This window comes from Tamandua tetradactyla, chromosome 2 (genome assembly GCF_023851605.1).
Source record: "Tamandua tetradactyla isolate mTamTet1 chromosome 2, mTamTet1.pri, whole genome shotgun sequence".
Classification (NCBI taxonomy): domain Eukaryota; kingdom Metazoa; phylum Chordata; class Mammalia; order Pilosa; family Myrmecophagidae; genus Tamandua; species Tamandua tetradactyla.
Window position 1 is genome coordinate 61,236,982 of NC_135328.1, and position 21,151 is coordinate 61,258,132.

General features: G+C 52.1%; 3 protein-coding genes across 14 annotated transcripts; 1 reads left to right on the top strand and 2 right to left on the bottom strand.

The window, feature by feature from the left end:
- CCL27 (C-C motif chemokine ligand 27) lies at window positions 1–3,612 on the top strand. Of its 3 annotated transcripts, none has more exons than XM_077147867.1 (4): window positions 1–1,403; window positions 2,684–2,962; window positions 3,106–3,238; window positions 3,436–3,612. In XM_077147867.1, the coding sequence occupies exons 2-4, from the start codon at window positions 2,893–2,895 to the stop codon at window positions 3,590–3,592; spliced, it is 360 nt and encodes a 119-aa protein (XP_077003982.1). In that variant the 5' UTR covers window positions 1–1,403; window positions 2,684–2,892; the 3' UTR covers window positions 3,593–3,612. The 3 variants fall into 3 exon arrangements, with proteins under 3 accessions (XP_077003982.1, XP_077003983.1, XP_077003981.1); XM_077147868.1 differs by having other exon boundaries at window positions 1–205; XM_077147866.1 differs by having other exon boundaries at window positions 1–2,962.
- Window positions 3,613–3,683: 71 nt separating this feature from the next.
- IL11RA (interleukin 11 receptor subunit alpha) lies at window positions 3,684–15,160 on the bottom strand. 4 transcript variants are annotated; one of them, XM_077147848.1, is made up of 14 exons: window positions 12,841–12,913; window positions 11,053–11,135; window positions 9,776–9,875; window positions 9,452–9,509; window positions 7,959–8,128; window positions 7,711–7,825; window positions 7,408–7,440; window positions 7,156–7,322; window positions 6,326–6,489; window positions 5,599–5,740; window positions 5,105–5,374; window positions 4,895–4,991; window positions 4,571–4,653; window positions 3,684–4,075 (listed from the first exon to the last, which is right to left on the bottom strand). In XM_077147848.1, the coding sequence occupies exons 3-14, from the start codon at window positions 9,873–9,875 to the stop codon at window positions 4,059–4,061; spliced, it is 1,416 nt and encodes a 471-aa protein (XP_077003963.1). In that variant the 5' UTR covers window positions 11,053–11,135; window positions 12,841–12,913; the 3' UTR covers window positions 3,684–4,058. The 4 variants fall into 4 exon arrangements, with proteins under 4 accessions (XP_077003963.1, XP_077003964.1, XP_077003965.1 ...); XM_077147849.1 differs by lacking the exons at window positions 11,053–11,135; window positions 12,841–12,913 and adding an exon at window positions 14,283–15,160; XM_077147850.1 differs by lacking the exons at window positions 11,053–11,135; window positions 12,841–12,913 and adding an exon at window positions 13,011–14,247.
- Window positions 15,161–15,269: 109 nt separating this feature from the next.
- On the bottom strand, window positions 15,270–18,777 carry GALT (galactose-1-phosphate uridylyltransferase). Of its 7 annotated transcripts, none has more exons than XM_077147851.1 (13): window positions 18,739–18,773; window positions 18,445–18,636; window positions 18,246–18,380; window positions 17,982–18,151; window positions 17,747–17,822; window positions 17,617–17,665; window positions 17,363–17,492; window positions 17,127–17,183; window positions 16,832–16,954; window positions 16,400–16,532; window positions 16,204–16,287; window positions 15,733–15,887; window positions 15,270–15,450 (listed from the first exon to the last, which is right to left on the bottom strand). In XM_077147851.1, exons 2-13 carry the CDS (start codon window positions 18,524–18,526, stop codon window positions 15,370–15,372), a joined length of 1,275 nt encoding a protein of 424 aa, XP_077003966.1. In that variant the 5' UTR covers window positions 18,527–18,636; window positions 18,739–18,773; the 3' UTR covers window positions 15,270–15,369. The 7 variants fall into 7 exon arrangements, with proteins under 7 accessions (XP_077003966.1, XP_077003967.1, XP_077003971.1 ...); XM_077147852.1 differs by having other exon boundaries at window positions 18,306–18,380; window positions 18,739–18,772; XM_077147856.1 differs by having other exon boundaries at window positions 18,306–18,367; window positions 18,739–18,770.
- Between the last annotated feature and the right edge of the window lie 2,374 nt (window positions 18,778–21,151).

Below are 21,151 nucleotides of genomic sequence, written 5' to 3' on the forward strand. Positions count from 1 at the left end.
CTGCCCTCCTGACTGACGCGGCTGTCGCCATTCGGCTGGGAGCCCCTCTTCACGCCGGCTTCGTTTCCTTAATGACAGGACCTTTCTCCCTGATAGGATGCCCATCTATGTCAAGGCCCCCGTTATCCCTAAGGGCCCCTCATCAGTGTCCAGCCTCCCATCACTATCAGTGACTGCCCTCCCCTTCACACTCACCATCACTGGGGTCAGCCTACATAGAGGGGACTAAGTAGTCCTGGCCTGGGCTTCCTGACAACCTTATTCCCACACTGATGTGTTCCCTCCTCTGCTCTACCAACCCCAGCTCTGTGCTCCCACCTTCCTCCTGGCCAGGACTTAGCCATGTGTCTGAAGGATCTTCTCTTCCTAGGAGTGGATCCAAAGTATTTTAAATCCAGGCTGAAAGTGAGAAAAAAGCTAGAAGCTGCCTGACCTCAGCCTGCCACAGGGGAGTGACGTGGGCCTGTTGGGGACCTTTCCTAGTCAGTACCCCAACTTCTGGCTCTTCCTCTCCGACTCTAGCTTTAGAGACACTTGGCATCTGCCAACCTAGCACTTCTTGCTCCCCTCCTAGGACAGTCCAGGGGCCACTATTCTTTTCCACCCCGTTCTGCTTAGTCATCCAGTCAGCCTGGGACCTACCAGCTCCTAAAGTGGTGAGGGCCAGGGACTGCTAGGTGGGCCTGATTTTGTTCAGGGATTGGCTCCAGCACCAGAGGACTAGGTTAAAAAGACAGCCTAGTTTTTGGCTGGGAGCAAAGCTGACTTTCAGCCTGGGGCTGCCCCTGACACAGCAGATTAAGGCTGGGGAGACCCTTCCTGAGAAGACATGGGACTTTGGAGAAGCCAAAAGGGGGAGATGGGTGCACATCTGGAAGAATTTGTTTCCTACCTTCCCAGGTCTCTGGAATGGCAAGTCCAGAAAAAACCATAAAGTGTATAGCATGCAGCTAGCTGATGAAGGAGACCTATGACAATACAGTAGGCCTTGGGAAATTTTCTTGATGGCTGCACACAAGCTGTGGGGTACAAGTCCAGACCTGAGGGTGGGAGAGAGACCCTAAGCTCTGCAGTACCAGAAGTTTAAGATGACCGACAGCTGAGTTGTGGCCACCTTCACGAAAGCACCTGAGCTTTTGAGCCATTCCCTCACAATGTCCAAATCAAGAACCTCTTCAAATATGGAGTACCTTATCCAGCCTACACTTCACCAGGATACAGACAAAAAATCTGTAGATCCATGAGACAAACTCCAGGGAGGAAACTTCAAGTCTCACCCTGGGCAGGAGAGAGAAGAGACTGTGTTAGTTCCTCTGGAGAGGGTCTGGTCCCTGCTTCTGGAGCTGAAGTCCCTTCTGATTGTTGAAGCATCACTGAAGCAGGAAGGGCTACCCGGGGAAACTGTGAGTCCACATCCCACAGGAAGCCCTGTCTCATAAAGAGTGCTGGCCACAGAACAGGAGACAATCCTAAAACAACCGGACAAGGGCTGGATTACTGGATTATGACTCAGTTTATATTTCAAATACAGAGCAGAACCTGAGGGTTGAAATCTCCAGACTAGGAGTAGAAAATTCTTCAAGGTGCTAGGGGCCCAAAATACAGCAGCATGCCACCCCACCGCACCCATAGCCCCACCTTGGGCAGTTGTTCCTTTCCTGGATGAGAGAAGGGTTAAAGTTTTGCATCTGGATATCTGGGGGGAGGGGAATGAGGGATGGGTATGGATTCTGGGATTAGAATGGAATGGACAGGAAGGAGATGGGGAGATTAGACATAGGACAAGATAGGGCTGTAGTAAGAGGATGGAATTTAAGGTGTAGGGGTAGGGGATGAGGATATTATAGGATGGAGAGTGGAGGAGGGGTATTCTTGCAAGCCTCACAGTATTGAGAGGCTAGAATTTGAGTAGAACAAAAGAAGTCATTTAGCTCGAGTCAGATGTTTCCGACAAGCCAGGGACTGGGACTCCAGGCAGGGAAGGTAGGTCTAGTCATGCTTTGGAAACCCAAGGCTACTGCTGGCAAGAAGCTGACATTCCTGGGACAGGACTGAGCAAAAACAGGAAGATAAGATTTCTTGAGTCTTTTACCTGTTTTGACAGCAGGAACCCAGCATCAAAGAGCCCTTATCTTCCCCTCTTCATCCACCCCACCCTGAGGAAAGCAGCTCCCACCTCAGCATCACTAAAACACCCCCAATACCACCTAAAAGGGGCTTCTCCCAGTTTCTCACTCTGAATGTGGTTGGGCCCAGCCAAGACTTCTCAGCAGAAGGGCTGGCTTTGGGGACCCATTCCTATCTATTTCTCCTGATAAAGCAGGAAGTAGGGAGGGGAAGATGAAGGCAAATTGGCACTGGCCTCCTCTCTGCTCCCACCCCACCCACAACCTCCCCCATCAGAACCTCTGTATACTAGTATGATTGTGAGGGTTTGGATGATTGTGAAAACACAGGTGTGTGAGAGGGGGGTCTTTGGGTGTAATTGGAACTGTATGACTCTGCCTGTAGTTGACTGATTCTGTGAAGCTGGTCGTGTGATCAAGGTGTGATTGTGACTGTGTGGCTATGGGTATGTAAATGTGAATACCCATCACTGGATGGCAGTCTGGTCTGGATCCTTGGCTGCCCTTCCTCGGCCACTACAACCAATCCTCATATCATGCATTGCCCTTCTTCCCAGTTTCTCTGCCATGGCTTAGGAGCCCACGAGAATTGCAGTTCTAGAAGAGCAAGGGGTCTGTGCAAACAGGCCAAGAACTAGAGCCCTGGAGCTATCACAGGATGAGCAGGGACATGCCCAGCTGCCTCTCACTCATCTGGTATCCCAGATAAAAGGCACCAAGATAAAAGATAGGGGAAGAGGAGGAAAGAGAAGTATTTAGGCTGAGCATGAAGGGGCCCCGATCTACCGGCAATCTCCTACTGCTGTTGTTGCTGCTGAGTTCAGACCCTGGGACAGGTGAGTGCTTGGGGGGTCTAGAAGGCCAGGAGTATGGGTAAGTGGGAGGAGGGGAAGGGTCCAAGAAAGCTAACCTCCAGCTGTTTGATGGAGGGGTTCTTAGGATAGGAAGCCTCTGAATACATAGCTCCAATGTCTCCTAGCATTGCCTCTGCCACTCAGCACCCCCTGCTGTACTCAGCTCTACCGAAAGCCACTGACACACAAGCTACTGAAGAAGGTCACCCGGGTGGAGCTACAGGAGGTTGATGGAGACTGCCACCTCCAGGCCTTCGTGTGAGTTCTGACCCCACCCCTCATCCTGACCCCTGACTCTGACCTCAGTCCTCACTCCAGATGGTGATCCCAACCCCAGCCCAAACAACTACTTCTGGTACTGACTCGGGTTTTCATCTGGCTCTTCCCCCCTAACCTCTGGACCTTAACTTCACTCCCAAGCCTTGACCAGGACTATGGATCTTTTCCCTTCCCAGGCTTTACCTACATGAACGCAGTGTCTGCATCCACCCTGAGAACCATAGCCTGGGTCAGTGGTTTCAGCATCATGGAAGGAAATTCCAGGGGACTTTACCCAACCTGAACTTTGGGCCGCTCAGGAAAATGGGCTGGGTACCCCAAAAGCCAAAATAATAAAGCAGCATTGGATAATGGTCTCTGACTGTGATCTCCAAGTTCTATACACTCTTCAGTGAGCCCTAAATGAGACATATCAATAACAGAATTTCTTCATCCTCTTTATTTACACCTCAACAACTCTCACCCGGGGCAAGGCCAAGAGCCAAGGTCCCCCACACGCTATCTAGGTACCTGCATACACACATAGAATATACGTTCCCTGCCTCACATACACATGGTCACACATGGATACATACATATATACATGTTCCTCAGGCTGTAGAATAAAACCAGAAGTTCAGGCACCTTTCAGCTGGCAAGTTTGGTATACAGAGGCTCACAGAATTTGGCTACAGACAAATCTTCCAGCTGGGACAAAACCCCTCCATGGGGATCTACTGTCCTGCCTGAGGTTCTGTCCATCCATCCATACCAGCAAGACAAAGATATAGGTGAAATCAGCTGTGCCATCTTGGGTCCTCTACAGGTTTGGGGCTCCTAGAAGAATCAAGAAGCAAATCAGGGGCAGGAGAAGGACTGAGACCCTAAAATGGGGAAAGGACCCAGCTCTGAGCCCAACAATTAGAGAATGAGTAGAGGAGCCCAGTGCATAGTCTCTACACCCTAAAGATAAGGGGATAGATTCAGCTCTGGGCCCAGACACATCAAGATTGAGGGAGGCACCCAGCTCTGCCCCAAGACATCCCGAGAAAAAGGATGGATAGTCAACTTTGAACCTTACACCCTGAGGATGAGAAGAGGAATACAAGTCTGAGCCCCAATACTATGAGAGAAAGGCAAAAGACCCTCCTCTGAGCCCAGGATCTCAAGAAAGAAAGCCTACCCTTAGTCCAGATGTTGCAATGAGGAAGAGACCCGACTCTGATCCCAGCACCCTGAGGTGGGTGACTGGGGCACCCAACTCTTATTCTATACACTGTAAATTTGGGGGCATGAATCTCCAAGCCCAAAACTCCTAGAGGTCCTACTCACCTGGAACCTTGTCCACAAGAATCATCGGGGCCAAGAACCCAGACTTGTGGGGTCCATTCTTCTGGCCAGGTCTCAGTCTCAGCCTGGGACATAAAAAGGCAGCTAAGTCTCCCCAACAATGTGGGGCATCTCAGTCTCCTCCAAAAAGGTTAGTATAGGGAGTCAGAAGATTTCATGAGAAACATGAAGTTAGGGTGGGGCGAGTGGGGAGTTGGGGGGAGTACTCCAGAATCAGACAAGTTCAGGGAGAGGTCTGTGGAACTTATGAGGGATGAGGGTGGTTCGTGGGGATCAGAGGTTGTATGCCCAAGGGCTGTCACTCACCAGAGCCCTAGTGCCAGGGCTCCAGCCGCCAGTCCCAGGAAAGAAAAGATACCCAATGAGGCCAGTACAGCCATCTGCTCCACAGGGTCCCTGTGGTCTGATGGGGAAGGTCACATGTCACTGTGAGAGCAAGCCTGCACAAAGCTTGGTGTCCCCTTCTTTCTGTGGCTTTTCATCCTCTAGGTCCCCTACCCACGTGCCCAAGCTCACCAAGTGGCCGAGGGTCCGGCTGGAGGGAAGGCCTTGGAGAAGAAGAGCTGTCCACCTGTGACTCTGCCTCTGGCTGCAAGAGTGGCTGGCCCCGGGATGTTATCTCCTTCCTTAGGGGCTCTGAAGGAAGGCTAGAGCTGAGGAGAATTGTCTTTGTGCTGTGGGAACGGGTGCCCAGGGCCCGCCTGGAGAGGCCAGGGCCTGGATTGACCGTAGAACGCCTTGGGGATGGAGTCCAAAAGTACAGGCCAGCTTCTGAGGATGTAGCACCTGTAAATGCAGTTGAGGGGCCTGAGGGACAGGATTTAAACTTGGGTTGGGCCACAGGCCACAAGACTGAAACCTAGGACTGCAGAAGCCCTTCCTGTGCCCATGAGACATGAGCTTGGGGGCACAGTTTACAGGAGTGCCGCTGGCTGATAGTTGCTGGGGGTGGAGGGTGCCTAACCTGAACGGGCTGGGCTTCAGCCCTTTCGCGTGGCTTTGCCTCTCACCAGTGCTTGGAGTCCCCCAGGCCTCCGGGCTCCAGGTGCTCCAGCTGCCAGCGTCCAGAAAGTCCCGGGCACTGACTCGAACGACATGGGGTAGCCCAGCCACAGCGTCCGTGATCACCTCTTCCAACCCAGCCGGCTCCACCTGGGGGTGAAAATGGTTCATCGGGGCCTTATCAAGACTGTAAATGCAGCACCTATCCACCCTGCCGCCAGCCCAGGTCTGTAAAGAGCATCCTTTCTGCCCAGTCCCATCCCTCTCAGCTTGGTGGAGCTGTCTGGTCTGTATGGGGGTAGCTGGTGAGTTTGGGTCTAAACGGAGCTTCAGTACGTAGTGGTTAGGTAGACAGACTGTGGACTCAAACTGTCCGGGTTCAAATCTCAGACTTCTCTGTACTGCAGCATAGAAAAAAATATTGGTTATTGTTATCAGAAGCAGTCCCTCCCAGGCCTGATGCCATCCAATTGTTGACATCTCCAGAGATGGGAATTCACTATCTTCAGTGGGGTATATAAGTGTTTGTGTGTGAATGTGCCTCTGGATGAAAGGCACCCCTTCATTTTCCTAGAAAAGTGATTTTTAAACCTCCGCTATATTCCCACAGATGGGTGTGTATCAGACTACAGCCCCACAGACTTTGGTGACCTGCCAGCCCGGGAAGCCATGCATGACACCTAGGTACATGAAATCAGAGATAGGACCCAGGTTGGGACATGCTCCAGGCCTTACCGTGGACCAAACTGAATGCTGCACTGGGCGGTACTGCAGCCGGAACTTGAGCAGAAAGTGGGGCTGGCGGGGCCAGGAGGCAGGGTACATCCAGCTGGCACGCAGGCGGCGGGGGTAACCAGGTATCGGCTCCACCCGCAGCCCCTGGGGTGGGTCAGGGCGCACTGAGGATAGCAGGGAGACAAAGTCAGGGGGACAACAGGTACCCCCTCCCTTTCCCACCACCTCCCATGGGGAGGAGGATGTGTGCTTAAAGGCACCTGAGTAAGGCACTTCCAAGGGAAGGGAGGGGAAGTCTTTTAAGCTTGATCATCCATTGGGCTCAGGACCTGTCTGATGTCCCTACTGCAAAATGAGCTGAGATGGGGGGAGGGGGACTTTGACAAGTTTGTGGTATGAATAAAAGAGCAATTCTGTTTTCCATCAAGGAAGTTGAGTTACCCCAAATTCCAGTCAGAGCTTTAATGCCCCCTTCCCACACACAGACCAAGAGGAAGGAGAGGTCAGCAAGGCTTCCATTAGGCAGGAAGAACATAAGATAAGGTTGTCTGTTCAGCAAAGGGCTTAGAATCAAGGAGGCAGCTCCAGGACCAGGCTGCCAGAAAGGATTTGTGGGGCAGAGGGGTAGTGGCCACAGGTTCTTGAATGTGTGCTGAGGTAAACCTGCCTCCTTTGTCTTCTTAGTTTCCATGGGGTCATTTGTTGGGAGAGAGAGGCATCATTCAAGACATTCTGTGTGCTGAAATGTTAGGAGGAGGCTGTTGTGGGTGTGGGTCTGTGTTGGGGCATCTGTACTCTGAAATGTGGGAGAAGGTGGAGTGGGCACTCACAGATGCTCTGCAAGCTCACATCCAGCAGACGTGTGCTGGCCCCCAGGGGGTTCACTTCAGTCACATTGATCCGGTACTGGCTCCAGAATTCTGCCCCATGGACAATGCAGCGGGCAGCCCCTGGGGGGTCCTGCAGGCACGGCCAGGGCCCTGTGGAAGGACTCATCCTAAGAGGGAAGATGTGATCTTGGGCTTTGTAAATGCCCACGGTAGGACCCAGCTAGACCCCTCACCCTGTTCCTCATGTCCTACCTCTGGCCATCAGCTCCTGGCACCATCTTCTTCCTGATTAGAGGGTGGGGAGGGGTAATCTGAAGTCAGGAAAGAAAACAGGGTCCTTCTCCCACTTTAATTTTATTTATTTGAGGGGGGTGTGCGGTTCATGGGCCAGGAAGCACACCCAGGTCTCCCACATGGCAGGCAAGCATTCTACCACTGAACAACCTGTGCACTTCCCTCCCCCGACTCTGGACAGCTCCTTCAGGACCTCCCTACCTGCCTCTGGTACCTACCTTGTGCTGGCAAATGTATAGGCACACCCGATCATGTACACACCTGTAGGAAGTGAGGTAGCGGGTGGGTAAACCGCTGACCTGGCCCGGACTCCACGTGCAGGAAAAATTCTCATAGTCAGCTGCTTGGCAGGAGACAACAGGGCGGGCTGGAGGGTCTAGAGGCAGAGGGTACAACTGGAGATGGAGCAGTCCCCAGGTCCTCCCCATCCCAAAGGGTTCACTCAGGGTCCGGGTTCCCTCAGGAGCCCAGGTCTCATCACTGCTGCCAATACTCCATCTCCAACTTACAGCCAAGCTTCAGGGTCACTGTGCCTCCAACAGCACCATCCAGGGTCCGGCAGACATAGGTGCCCTCATCAGTGCTGTCGGCCTGGGCCAGGACCAGTTCTTGCCTTAGCCCAGAGTCAGGTCCCTGCAGCAGCCTTGGCTCCCCATCTCGAAGCCAGGACACTGGAGCCCTGGGTGTGGGTTGAGGGAAGATTTAAAGTATGTCAGACCACACCACACCACGGCACTCCACTGGCTTCTCACTGCACTTTCAATAAAATCCAAACTCCTTTCCCCAGCTTACAAAGCCCTTTGTGCTCTACCCTCGGCTTTTCTTTGCTTGTTCAACTCTTAGCTCTCTCACCCTCACCCACTGCACTTCAGCCACTTTGGCCTTCTTTCTGTTCTTCAGGAGTGTGGATCTCATGCCCACCTCAGGGAGTTTACACTAGATGTTCCCTCCATCAGGAATGCTTACACTCCAATCAGCGTCAATGCCACCTCCTCAGAGAGGCCTTCCCTGGTCACCAGTAAAAAATAACCACTCAATTATCCTCTTCTACTTCACTCTCTTTGGATTATCTACCATACAAAAAAAAAAAGATTCTTTTTTGCTTATTGTCTGTCCTCCTCTCGAGGATATAAGCTCTCTGAGGGCAGGGATCTTACCTGCTGAATCCCCAAAGCCTAGAATAGACCAGGTACTTAGTAGGTGCTCAATTCGTATTGGTTAAATTTTCTATTGAATAGGGATGGGGTAGAGGGTTAGGATAGTGTGCTGATTTGAAACTGTTATTTACCCCAGAAAAGCCATATTCTTTTAATCAATCTTGTGAGGCCAGACCTATTGCTGGGTGGGACTTCTTGATTAGGTTGTTTCCATGGAGATGTGACCCTGCCATTCAAGGTGGGTCTTAATCTGCTCAATGGAATCCTTTAAGAGGAATATATTTTAGAGAATGCACAGATGCTTAAAGACAAAAATGCCCTGGGAGATGCTAAGTAAGGACCCACAGAAACTTAAAGAGCCAGACCCTGGAGAGAGCCAAGGGAAGCTAAAAGATGAAATCCAGAGTTTGCCCCAGAGAAGCTAAGAGAGGACCCACAGACTTTTTGAGAGAGAAAAGACACTAAGAGAAGACCCACAGGACACAGGGAGAAAGCCACTGGAATCAGAACCTAAAAGCAAGAGAATGGGGTGCAAGGTCCAGCAGATACCAGCCACATGCTTTCCCATCACACAGAGGTGTCCCAGGTGCTGGCAGACTTTCTTCAGAGTCCAGGTATCATCCTGTTGATGCCTTAATGGGGAAGTTTTCATGGCCTTAGCACTGTAAATTTGTAACTTAATAAATCCCCTTTGAAAAAGCCAACCCACTTCTGGTATATTGCATTCCAGTAGCTTTAGCAAACCAAAACAGATGGAGAGGTAGGATTACAGACGGAGGGTATGAGGACCAGGCAGGATCAAGAAAGAATCATGAGTACAGACCAACAGGCAGGTGGGCACTTACCCAGTCACTCCAGGACAACACAGCGTCACAGACCTGCCAGGCTGCCCATACTGGACCCCTGTTGGAGGACACTTCTGAAATGAGGCTCTTCCTCACCCCCTGCCTACTTTGTGAGAATGGTAGGGTAGGGATAGACTTTTGAACCCTGGGTGGGAGCCTGGGTCAAACATCACATTATAATCTGATGACAGAAGTCAGAGGACAGGGTAGAGAAGGGACCCAGGTTAAGTGTCAGGGGTTGAGGGTCACAGGTTAAGCATGGGGACCAATGAGGGTGGCAAGTCAAAAGTCAGAGTTGGGCCCATACAGCAGGGTTTCTCTCACCTGGGGGGCCCCAGGCTTGGGGGCACAGAGAAGAGGCAGACACCAGGGCTGTAGCTATGGCCACCAGGACCTGGCTTAGCCCTGAGCAGCTGCTGCTCATCTGCAGGAAGAGAGGCAAGGTCAGGGGTCCTGTCCCTGGGAAAAGGGGCTAAAACCTGGCTCTTACTCTCCAAAACTGGGGCTCCAAACCCAAGTGACCAAGTAGGGTAAGGATATCAGAAATCATTGGGGATGACCATGAGATCTGACTTGAGATCCCTTCCCACTATACAGCCAAGTGCTGCATGCATGTATGTGCACGCACGCGCACACAAACACATACTCACACACTCCATCTCAGTCCTGGGCTTAGGGCCCAGAACAAAAGCCGGAGGCAAAAGATTGTGCCAACATCACCCCCTCCCCCTCCCTTGGCGCCCACCCCGGGCACAAGTACTGGCACCAGCTTGGCCACTCCCATTAACCCTCCAATCAGCTGGTGGGACTCCTGGTGCCCACCCTTCCCTTGCCCCCAGCTAGTCACTGCCTCTGACTGACCCAGAGCAGCTGTCATTACTCTAGGATGGGGGACTCTGATGGTGGGGCTGAGCCCACCCTATACCCCTGCCATGAGGCTCTAGCTGCCAAGCTTCTCCCCTAGACCTGGCTCCCTTCTCTGGCTACTCAGGCCACTCAGCAGGACCTGGCTCTGAAATCCTGTTGGTCTCAAGCCTGTGAGGCTGGATGAGGCTAGTGTGCAGGCTGGGGCTGCAGAATTAAGCAGATCCAGATGCCCTGGCTGCTGCCAGAAGCTGGGGGGTGGGGGGGGGGGGGGCGGGCAGGGAGCCAGCACATGGAGACAGGGTGGCTGGTAGGGAAAGGAGGGGAGGGGAAGCTGAGATGAAATGGAAGCTTGCAGGGACAAGGGCCTGGGTTGCGGCCACAGGACCAGGAGACACTCAGAGATCAAAACTGGGAGGCGATGGGGGCTCAGTAAGCTGATGGCTGAAGACAGTAAAAGCTAAAGGTGGAGAAAAAGATAACAAGTAGGGGTTGGGAGCTGGGAGAGAGGGATTCTGGACCCGGGAAAGCAGGACAAGGAAGGCCACGAGGAAGTGGTCATAGGGACAAGAGAAGGGACAAATAGGGAGAGAACTGGGCAAGGACACCGGAGGAGGAAGAGCCCTGGTCCCTCCAGAGAGGAGTACAGCAGGGCCTCCACACGTCTGTGAGTCTGAGTGTGTCTAGTAGCAGCCCCAGCACCCTGACCACATTCACCCTGCTCAGCCCCGCCCTACCTCGGTGATCCCAGTGGCTGAGTGTCCATGGCCTCCAGGACCTCCTCCTGCCAGCTGCAGTGCCAGTCTCCAGCTCCTCAGGTCTGGGACCCCAGAATCATCCCCTTCTTCCTCTTCCCTGCCCCCGCCCCTCTGGGCCCGGGAGCTCAGCCGCCCCTAGCCAGGCCCCCTCCTCCTCCTCCTCCCTCCTCCCCTCCCACCCGAGGCCCTGAGAAGGGAAGAGGCCTCCCCCAAGTCTGGAAAGGAAGCCACAGCCAAAGCCAGGGCCAGGAAGAGGGAGAGGAGGGTTGCTTATGTCCCTGTCAATGAGAGCTTCCCTGTTTTCACACAGCCAGACACAGCCACATTCCCAAGTGGACTCACTCAGGCACACTCAACAAAAAGGATCCTCCACTGAACACATGTGGACACAATCAAACAAAAATTCAGACACATTCACACACTCTCTCCCACTCTTACTGCCCAGCAAATGTTTCCTTAAGGCACAGCTGACTGTGCTGCGTGATGGGGAGGGAGGCCGTAGGCTGGGGGAAGCGAAGAGAGGCCAAAGAGTCAAGTTCCCCTCTCCTGAAGTTCCACGTATTTCCCACCTCCCCCTGTACTCCTTGGGCCGCAGCACCAGGAAATGCCTTTGGTCCCTTGGTGCCAGATACTCAAGACCTGCACTCCCCGTCAGGCAGGCTCTCTCAGATACAGCCACTCAGTCACACCGCTCCACTCTGACATACTCACTCAGACACATTCACACATACCCACACACTCACCCTGACACACACATCCTACTCTTCCTCACAGGGTCACCAATACACGCACACTTAGCACTTGGCCCCTGGGATAGGATTACAGCACTCCCTGAAAGCAACCCTCATCATGGTTTAAGCCTCCTCTCCCAGGGACCCCGTGGCACCCATAGGTATGTTATCTCATTGCTCTTAAAGCCCCAGGGAACCAGAGATAAAGAGATAAGCGGGGCAGTCAGGTTTGGACAAAGACAGAGGCAGATACAGAATGTGAGCAACAGAACTAGAACAGCAGGCACAGAGACACCTGGGGGAAAAAAACTGGGAAGAGACAGAGATAACAGAGCTCTAGGAGGACAGTAGCAGAAAGAGAGAAGGGAAATACAAGGAAACCAAGCCAGACAGGGAGACAGAGAAAATCAGGAGTAGGAGACCAGTGACTGGGGGCTTCTCAAGCAGAAGGAGGGGCAGCGGTGTGGTAAGGGTGGGTCCCCTGTGCTGGGCACTGGGTAGAAAGGCTAGTCCCACTGAGTGTTGAAGTGGACCCCCAGTATACAAACACAGCCAACACTTTGGACAGAACACACATGAAGTTCAAAAGTCTCACTCTTGCTCTGCTACTGCTGAAGTCACATGGCACAGAGAAACCCAGCCATCCACTCTAGCGCTGGCAGACAGTCTTAAAGACAGACCACAGAGACCTTCCCCAGACGCATGCACTGATGTGGTCACAGTCGCTCGCACACACACAAACACACAGCTTGGTTTCTCACCAAACACTGAGCAGTCACAGATATGCACGTAATCCCACACTTGAAAAGCCACATGCACACTGGCACACGCAGGCACGCTAGCTGACAGTTATACCAAGTGACACTCAGTTATGGAGTCTCTCACCAGCATCACTGCACACATACACACACCCACTACCAGCCAGTCAGTCACTTGGGGCCTTTCAGATCATACACTACTCCACTCTGCCCCTTTCTGGCAAGACTGTGTGGTCTACAACCCCCCTCCCTCCTCCCTACGGCCCCCCAGGCCTCACCTTCCGCGGCTGCCGCCGCCAGCGCCCTCCGCCCTCGCCCTCTGCTCCCTCCCGCCTGGGCCCCTGCAGTAGGGATGGCTCCACCCAGGCGCCAAGGGAGGGAGAGGGGTGAAATAGGGGGCCTTCCCAGCCCATTGGTGCCTTCAACTGCCAATCACCTCCATTCCCACCTCTGCCGGACACTTCCTGTCCCGTCTGGGACTGAGGAGGCTGCCGGGGACAGAGTCTGGAGCTGTAAACCTGAGTCCCGGTCTGAAGGCCTCTCCTCCAGGGGACAGAAGGACTAGATGTCTGCAAGCCCCTCCTCCCACCCAGCTCTCCTAAAAGCCTCAAGTTCAGTGGCTGAGGAGCCACTTGGCAGGTGATTGGAGAAGCTGAAGGTGCCTTTAACTCTACATAAGATAAGGCAGGAGGAGGACTGGTGTAGGGCAGTGGTTTTCAAACTTTGCTGGATATTGTGATTTTAAAGCTGTGAAGCCACACCCCATACCAATTAAATCAGGATCTCTGGGTGTTGGACCTAGACAAGAGTATCGCACAAACTGAAAATGCAGAAAAGTTTGAGAATTAGAAGTTTAAGATTACAGATGTGTCCCCCTACGTGGGACGGGACATCCAGGGGTCAAAGACTCCCTGGCAACATAGGAGATGGATCCCAGGGATGAGCCCGGCCCTGTCACCATGGAATTGACAATGCCTATCTGACCAAAGAGGGGAAAAGTGTAACAAAATAAGGTATTAGTGGCTGAGGGAATTCAAATAGAATTAGTGACTATTTTGGAGGCTACTCTTACACAAGCTTCAGCTAAATATTGCTATTTCCCATACTTTGCCAAACTCTAAGTAAAACTATTCCTGCCAGCCCTAAAGAATACCTAAGCCTCTATTTGAAATTCTACAAAAGTTCCAAGCACTATGATTACTTTGCAGAAACCTACAACTGCCATGTGGTTTCTGGGCCAGATAAGTGGTGAAACCCAGAAGGATCAGCATCTCCAGAACATCAACTAGTTCCATCCCCCTACCCCATTTTAACGACAGCCCTTTCCAACATGAAAAAGTTAGAATGGGCATAGTCCAAATACCCCTACAGATTGGGAGAAAGAGCAAAGGAGAAGGAGGAGTTATAACAGAGAAGGTAGGATTTAACAAATTAGTATGACTGCTGAATCACTATATCGATATTTCTTTTAGTCTCCAGTGTCTTGGAGCAACTAGAAGACCTAGAAGGAAAAACCCTAAAATTGTGAAACTGAATCCCATACCAAACTCTGAAAACTATTCTAAAACTACTTGTTACAATGTACTTTGAAATGTTTCATTTTTGTATATATATTTTACAATTAAAAAAAAACAAAATTAGAGTGGTGTGTGTATGTGGCCTTGAGTAAAACACCAGCCACCTCTCTAGTCACTGTGGGCTCAACGCTGGAGGTTCATACCTGTGTGAGCTCCTTCCAGACTAAGGGAATCCCTTCACCTTTCCCTTTCTGGGTCTCAGGGCAGAAAGAACCCTGGAGTGGAAGGAAGGCAGCCAAGGTTCTCCTAAGCCAGGTCCAGTCACTATCCAGCCTTAGAGTGATTTCTCCTATCAGTGACTCAATTCCCCTGAGGGAAGAATGAAGACAAAGTGTTCAGGTCATTGCTGCATTGCTGCAAGCCTTGCCCCAGCCTACATCAGGTTCATGGTTTGCATTCTGTTGTTCACATGCTATTCTACAGTCATAGCAGAGAAACAGATCCAGAGGGAAGCAGCAGCCACAGGGTCACTCTGAGAGCCATCCCCTTCCCTTCTAGGCCCTGGTGCTCCTAACTCTGGCCAGCCCCTTCCTTGCCAGGGTGCAATGACTGGCTGCCAGGGGCAAGAGAAATGTACAGAACCTGCACATGCTGTACACAGGAGTTTGGAGATGCCAAGGGCAGAAAGCCACGTCCATGCTCCCTACCCACTTCTTCAGCTCCTGTGGGCTGGAGCAGAGCCAACTGCAGCCACTCACAAAGCCAGGGTCCTGGCCAGCAGCCTAGGGTCTGGCCACTGACCACAGGACCAGGATCCTGCTTATTTACTCTCCACCAAACCCACGCTTGGAGAGCAGACACCCAAGGGTGGTGGTGAAAGGGGGCTCTGGCCTCCCAAAAGCCTTAGCCACAGCCAAGAGCACAAGATTTTAAAAGTTTCTTAAACTGGAATAGGGTTATTCCAATTTAAGGATGCAGCAGTTTTGCCAGAAGTAAGAGAACCTATAGGATAGGGAGGATACTGCGTTTTGTTTGGAGATTTGGGGTGGGGGAGAGGTTGGAACTTTCACACCCTTAAGTTTTTGCACAGATGTAGGCACAGAAAAGTTGTGGCTGGAGCTGTACCTTCAGCCTTCAGCCCCAGACCCTGAGGGTTAGAGTTCCTGCTCCTCTGGCATTAGAACATATGATTAAAGTTTGAGAAGCATTGTTTTATTGATCCCACATCTGCCCAAACCCCAGGCCCTGGTTCCTCGGGCAGAAGGAGTCAGGACCCTGTGGTCAGTGTGGTTAGGCAATGGCTGCTGTCTTGATGTTTTTCTGCTCCAGGCGGTAATGAACCTCAGGAAGTGCCCTTAGTCTCTCTGCAGCCTGGAAGGGGAACAGGGGGCAATCAGGGAAGATAAGGGCAGCCCCAAAATGTGATATGGAGTTCTGAGCACCCAGGAGGCATGAGGCGAGGGCCTGAGGGATTTGGGAGGCTGGGAATAAGGACTGCTGGAGTCACTGGAGAATAAAGGAGTTGGGTAGCTCCTGAGTCCCTTGGGATGCCCAGGTTGTCATGGGGGTTTGGAGGGTCATGACTGTTGAAATCTCTTGAGGATGTGGGAGGAAAAAGGGGATCTGGGGACCCAGGATGCTCCATGTCCTGACCTGCTCAGGGGTGAGGTCCCTCTGAGCCTGGGCCAGCATTTCATAGCCAACCATGAATTTCCGGATAGTGGCAGAACGCAGGAGTGGAGGATAGTAATGAGCGTGCAGCTGCCAGTGGTCCCAGTTGGCTCCAGCCTCTGATCCTGTGGGGGCCCCTAACAAGAAGAAGGTGTCAGGATGGAGTGGATCCTCTCTCAATTCTTTAGCCTAACCCCTATTCCCAAACAAGCGAAGTACCTGTAAACTACATCTCCCAGTATCCCCTACCAGAGAGGAGCCCGGACATTGGAAAGCACGCTGGGAGACAGTTTCACCAAGTTTGCTTCTCCACCCCCAGTCCTGGCATCCCTATTCTGCACACTTCTCCCAGCAAGTGCTCCAAGGCCTCCTGGGAGTTGTAGTCCACTTGGTTGAACCCCAGGAACCCAGAAACAGTGTTGGGGCTAGATATGGGTACTCAAAAAACCTCACCGTGCCAGCCCATGGAGTAGGGAAAGGACGTCTCAAATAGGTTGTCATACTTGGTCAAAAGCTTCTTCATGATGGAGGCTAGATCTGGAACCAGAGCCTGACTCTCAGCCTGGAGCCCAGATGCTGGCCCTGCCAGGCCCTGCCAGAGCCACCCTTATCCAGAGCCTGGCCCCAGGGTCCCAGTTGGGAAACTCACCATCCCGCTCCGCAGGGGTCAGCTCAGGCAGCCGCCGCACATGCCGACGGGGCAGCAGCAGTGTCTGAAAGGGCCACACTGCCCAGAATGGGACCAGCACTAACCAGTGCTCACTGGTTAGGACAAGACGTTCCTGGGCAGATAGAATGAAGATGAGGTCATCAAGGCCAGTGTTGGGGGTGGAGTCAGTAATAGGGAAAATAGGCAGGGAAAGCGGAAGGGAAAAAGTACCTGGAATTTTATGGCTTCTCACCACCTCCACCACTATCATCCTAGTTTAAGCCACCATCAGCTTTTCCTTAAATAACTGCTAGGGCTGCCTAGCAAGTCTCCATACTACCTCCTTTTTACCCTACTCTTTCACACACCTCTCTCTTTTGGGGTGAGAAGGCTAGGGACTCCTTGGGGACACAGGGCCTGGATCTCTCCCACCTTCCTGAGCAGCTCCTGATGACCATACTCCATTAGCAGGGGCCTTCCATGTTGACTCTGATAGGCCCGCTGAGATCGCTCCTCACGTTGGGCAATGTCTGGCAGGAAACTGCTGGCCCACACCTGTCAAGGGCAGGAGCAGAGAAAAGCAAGCAGATTCTTCATCCCCAAGCCTCCATATCACTAACATACTTCCTTCATCCCCTCCCTGAATCCAGTTCCCTTCACCAAAGAGCTGGTTGGGGACCCAATCAAGTGGAGTGGAGAACCCAAGTGGAGCCCCTGGCACACTCACCTGGCAGTGGGGGTGGGGGTTGGAACAGCCCATCATGGCTCCTTTGTTTTCAAATATCTAGTGGGTAAGGGTAGGGAACTTTAGAAGACAAAAAAAAGCATTAAGTCACCCCCCCACCCCAACCTCAGTGGACCACATTCTGAGTGGAAACAGGAATGTTCCTCCATGTCACTTCCCAGAAGAAAATTGCACCACCCCCTTCCTGCCCATTTAGGGGAAGGGATGGCCTCACGGACCTGCACCCAAGGGTACTGGGCACCCAGCTCCTCTGTGACCGAGGCCCATGCATCGATGACAGCCCGGATCTCAGGGACTGACATGAGTGGCAGTGTCACATCCGACCAGGGGTGGAAGCACATGACCTTACTGGGAGGAAGTGGGGAGGGTTTGACAGAGGGATAGGGCTTGGCTGTGCTGGGGGTGAGGCCCACCACCAGTGCTCAATCCAAGCCCTGGGCTGAAGGCTGTAGGAGGGGAAATGCATAGTTACCAAACTCCTTGAGCAGCCTCTGCTTGGAAAAGGGGGTGATCACTGGGTCCTGAAAGAAGGGGAACCACTCTCTGCAGCAGATGCCCCCCAAGATGCCCAGATTCCCCTCACACACCATGCCAGCAGTTACCAGGATTGGGGGCATCAGGCTGCAGAGCTGGGAAGTCGTTGTCAAACAGGAAGGTGCCATCATAATGGGGATTCACCTACCAGCAAGAATGGGGTAAGAAAGCATTTGCTGTAGGACAAGTCACCTGGTGAGCTTCAAAAACTAAGTGGGCTACAAGGGAACCAAGAGGACCACTGCCTCTGTGGGTGAGGGGCAGCTCTAAGGGGGAAGGGGGATGTGGACTCGAAAGGCTTACCTCTCCACTGGCCCGTATAGCCCCAGGGCACAGGGGGTTGTGGGGGTCATGGCGGGGTACTGTTTCTAGAAGTGAGGGCTCCACTTGGCCCTGCCAGGGCCGCTTCATGCGATGAGCTGACACAAGCACCCACTCATCCTTCAGCGGGTTATAGCGAATATGCTGATGGTCTGGGAGTAGATATTCAAGGTCAATCAGCCTCCCTTTCTCCCCAGGGTCTCCCCCACCGGCAGCCCCAACTCGGAGGCTCCCTCTCGGCCCCACCCCAATTTGAGGCCAAAGGCCGGAGCTTGGAACTTCCAGGCGCCGACCCGCCTGCAGTACCAGCACGTGCGTCTCCCTTCTCCAGGTCAGCCTTTCGGGTGGTGGGTGCGCCGACCTTGGGGCTGGGGGCGAGAACTTCCTGAGGAAGGGGCCGGCTCGGCTCCACGTCCCTGCGAGTTCCCGCCGCCCTGCAAATTACCGCTCGCGCAGAAAGTCGTTGCAGTGACTTCCGCCTCCGACGCCTGCTGGCGCTGCTCAGAGCCCGCACAGTTCCGCGACATGAATCCACCCGCAGGGTCTGGGTCTTCTGCCGGGCCACCTCTCACCCTTCCATCTCTGGGTCTGCTCCGCCAGCTCCCAGGCCACAGGCCAGTCGCCGTCACATGACTGCCTGCGGGGGCCGGGGGGCGGGGCTCATGACCCTTCTGCACTACCAGGGACGGCTTTGATCATACCACGCCTCCCCCGGCCTCCCCGGGGCCTGAGCCGCTACCCTGAAAGGACCTCCGTGGAAGCTGTCTACTGCAGAGTCCCTCGGCAGCCGCTGCTTATGAGACCTGTTAGCATTCATTCATTCAACAAATATTTATTTACTGGTTATCTACCATGCACCAGGCGCCTGGGCTTTCTGTGGACAAGGAATAACCTCTGTGTGCACAAGCGGGCATGCGCCTCCCCACTCCCCCAGCTTACCTTCTAAGACTAAGTGTATGACCCTGGACCCACAATCACCTCAGTTCCCTGCTTACAGTCTGTGGTGAAGGAGAGGCAAATTTGGAGGGTGGGGTGGCCCTTGATCTCCTATAGCTGAATTCTAACTTCAGGTGTTACTAGAGACATAAGTAATTCACCCTTACCATACCCCATCCCCCAGGCAGCAGAAAGAGGTTTGGAGTCAAGGGTTAAGTTATCATATCATATCATCTCTCTCTCTCTCTCTCACACACACACACACACACACACACCACATGCACACAACCACACCAAAAGCACAAGTGAGATGGGTAAGAGGGCTATACGATATCTAAACAAGCGGAGAAGACAGGATTGTCAGAACTCCAGCCACTGCCTGGGTGGAACAGAGGTGTTTCCTTTATATACCCCGTTCCCCCTCTCCAACTTTTCCTTGGATCAGACAAATTGGCTAACATTAAGATAAAATTTAAATCAATTCCTCCCCTGCCACTTTTAAAGAGCCGTTCAAATATTGTCTAAGCCTCTTGCTCAATTCACAGACAGGGAACAGAGGCCTCAAGATCAGCCAGAAAATGAGTGGCCAAGCTGAGATTTGACCTCAAGTCTCCCAGGTTCTTCCCACTGCACTGAGATGCCTTTGAGACTTCAGTGGGACTGAGGACATAAACCTAGTGAGCTGGGGCTAGGGCAGTAGCTGGGAGACCCTGGCCAGGGCCAGGACAGTCCTTAGCCCCAGCCTTCTAGGCTGGGCCAGGCTGGGCCAACCAGGTGCTTTACAGCTGAGCTGCAAAAAATTGATTGTTTATCTAAACTCTGCCCTAGGGCCTTCAGACTAAAGTCTAGGGGGAAGGGGGGAGATCTGTTTTTTTTGTTTTCTCAGATGTCTTTGGTGTTTGAATGATTGGATTTTGGAAGCAACCCCATTTTCCCAAGAACACTAATGCTGCAGTGTCACCCCCTGGATCATGCCAACTAATCCCTGACCCCCCTTTGGGAACATCTTTTAAAGAACATCTTCAAACCTCTCCTCTTTTTGGGTCTCCCCAAGGGTCACTCCTTTGGGGAAGAGGAGCATGGTCTGAATGGAACCTACCTGGACATCTCCCTTCCCAGATTCCTGAGATGTGACCTTATTACTACAAAGTGGTGAGTTCTCTGCTTAATGCACTCAATGACCAATTCCTGAGACACCCGAGTTTCAAAGAGAGAGTTTATTGCTAAGTATGAAGCAAGAGATCAGATAGCCTATCAGCCTAAAATTCCATCACCCTGAGTTTAAGGAATTCACGGTTTTTATGGATTCGAACAAGGGGAGATGGAGTCATTACCATTTCAATAACAAGTATAAACAAAAACAAGGGGGGAATGAAATTGTTACCATTTCAGTAATAAGTATAAGTAGAACCAAGGGGAGATGGAATTATCATGTTTTAGTTTGCCAAAGCTGCTGGAATACAATATATCAGAAATGGAACGGCTTTTAAAAAGGGAATTTATTAAGTTGCAAGTTTATAGTTCTAAGGCCATAAAAAATGTTCAAACTAAGACATCCAGGGAAAGATACCTGGACTCAAGAAAGGGCTGATAACGTTCAGAGTCTCTCTGTCAGCTGGGAAGGCACATGGCAATGTCTGCTAGCTTTCTATCCCAGCTTCTCTTCTCCTTTCAAATAGCTTCCCTGGGGGCGTTCTCCTCCTGCATCTCCAAAGATCTCTTGTCTGTGTCAGCTCTGTTGGCTCTTTACAAAACAGTTCCCTCTTAAAGGACTCTAGTAAGTGACCCACCTTGAATGGAAGGAGACACATCTCCATGAAAACCACCTAATCAAAAGGTCCCACCTACAACTGGGTGGGTCACATCCCCTTGGCAACAACTTAATCAACAGATCCCACTAAAAACAATATTGAATCAGGATTAAAGAATATGGCTTTTCTGGGGTGCAAACAGTTTCAAACTGGCATCATCTCAATATAGGAAGAAACCATTTACAAATGCAAAAAGAGTGAAACTACTAGAACTAGGAAAACAAGAACAAGTCAATGGTCAGTTCTGAGCTGATTCAGGTTCCTCCATTAGTTTAGGGGTTGCCTTCGTGATTACAAGCAAGGTTTTTACAATCACAAGGACACAAGATAAACACTATACAATCATAATCAGAAATCAAGGCAGCTGGATTGCAGTTCAGAGATTACAGATATTTCTCTGTCTAT

Bases quoted from the DNA above. Each gene is read 5' to 3' on its own strand.
- CCL27 (XM_077147866.1), top strand. From the start codon at position 2,893: ATGAAGGGGCCCCGATCTACCGGCAATCTCCTACTGCTGTTGTTGCTG. The intron at 2,963-3,105 runs GTGAGTGCTTGG...AATGTCTCCTAG, and splicing joins GAGTTCAGACCCTGGGACAG to CATTGCCTCTGCCACTCAGC. The intron at 3,239-3,435 runs GTGAGTTCTGAC...TTCCCTTCCCAG, and splicing joins TGCCACCTCCAGGCCTTCGT to GCTTTACCTACATGAACGCA.
- IL11RA (XM_077147849.1), bottom strand. From the start codon at position 9,875: ATGAGCAGCAGCTGCTCAGGGCTAAGCCAGGTCCTGGTGGCCATAGCT. The intron at 7,826-7,958 runs GTAAGTTGGAGA...CTCTGCCTCTAG, and splicing joins AGTGACCCTGAAGCTTGGCT to ACCCTCCAGCCCGCCCTGTT. The intron at 7,323-7,407 runs GTAGGACATGAG...CTTCCCTCTTAG, and splicing joins CCAGGAGCTGATGGCCAGAG to GATGAGTCCTTCCACAGGGC.
- GALT (XM_077147851.1), bottom strand. From the start codon at position 18,526: ATGTCGCGGAACTGTGCGGGCTCTGAGCAGCGCCAGCAGGCGTCGGAG. The intron at 17,493-17,616 runs GTAACTATGCAT...ACTTCCTCCCAG, and splicing joins GAGGCTGCTCAAGGAGTTTG to TAAGGTCATGTGCTTCCACC. The intron at 16,533-16,831 runs GTGGGAGAGATC...CTATCTGCCCAG, and splicing joins ATCAGGAGCTGCTCAGGAAG to GAACGTCTTGTCCTAACCAG.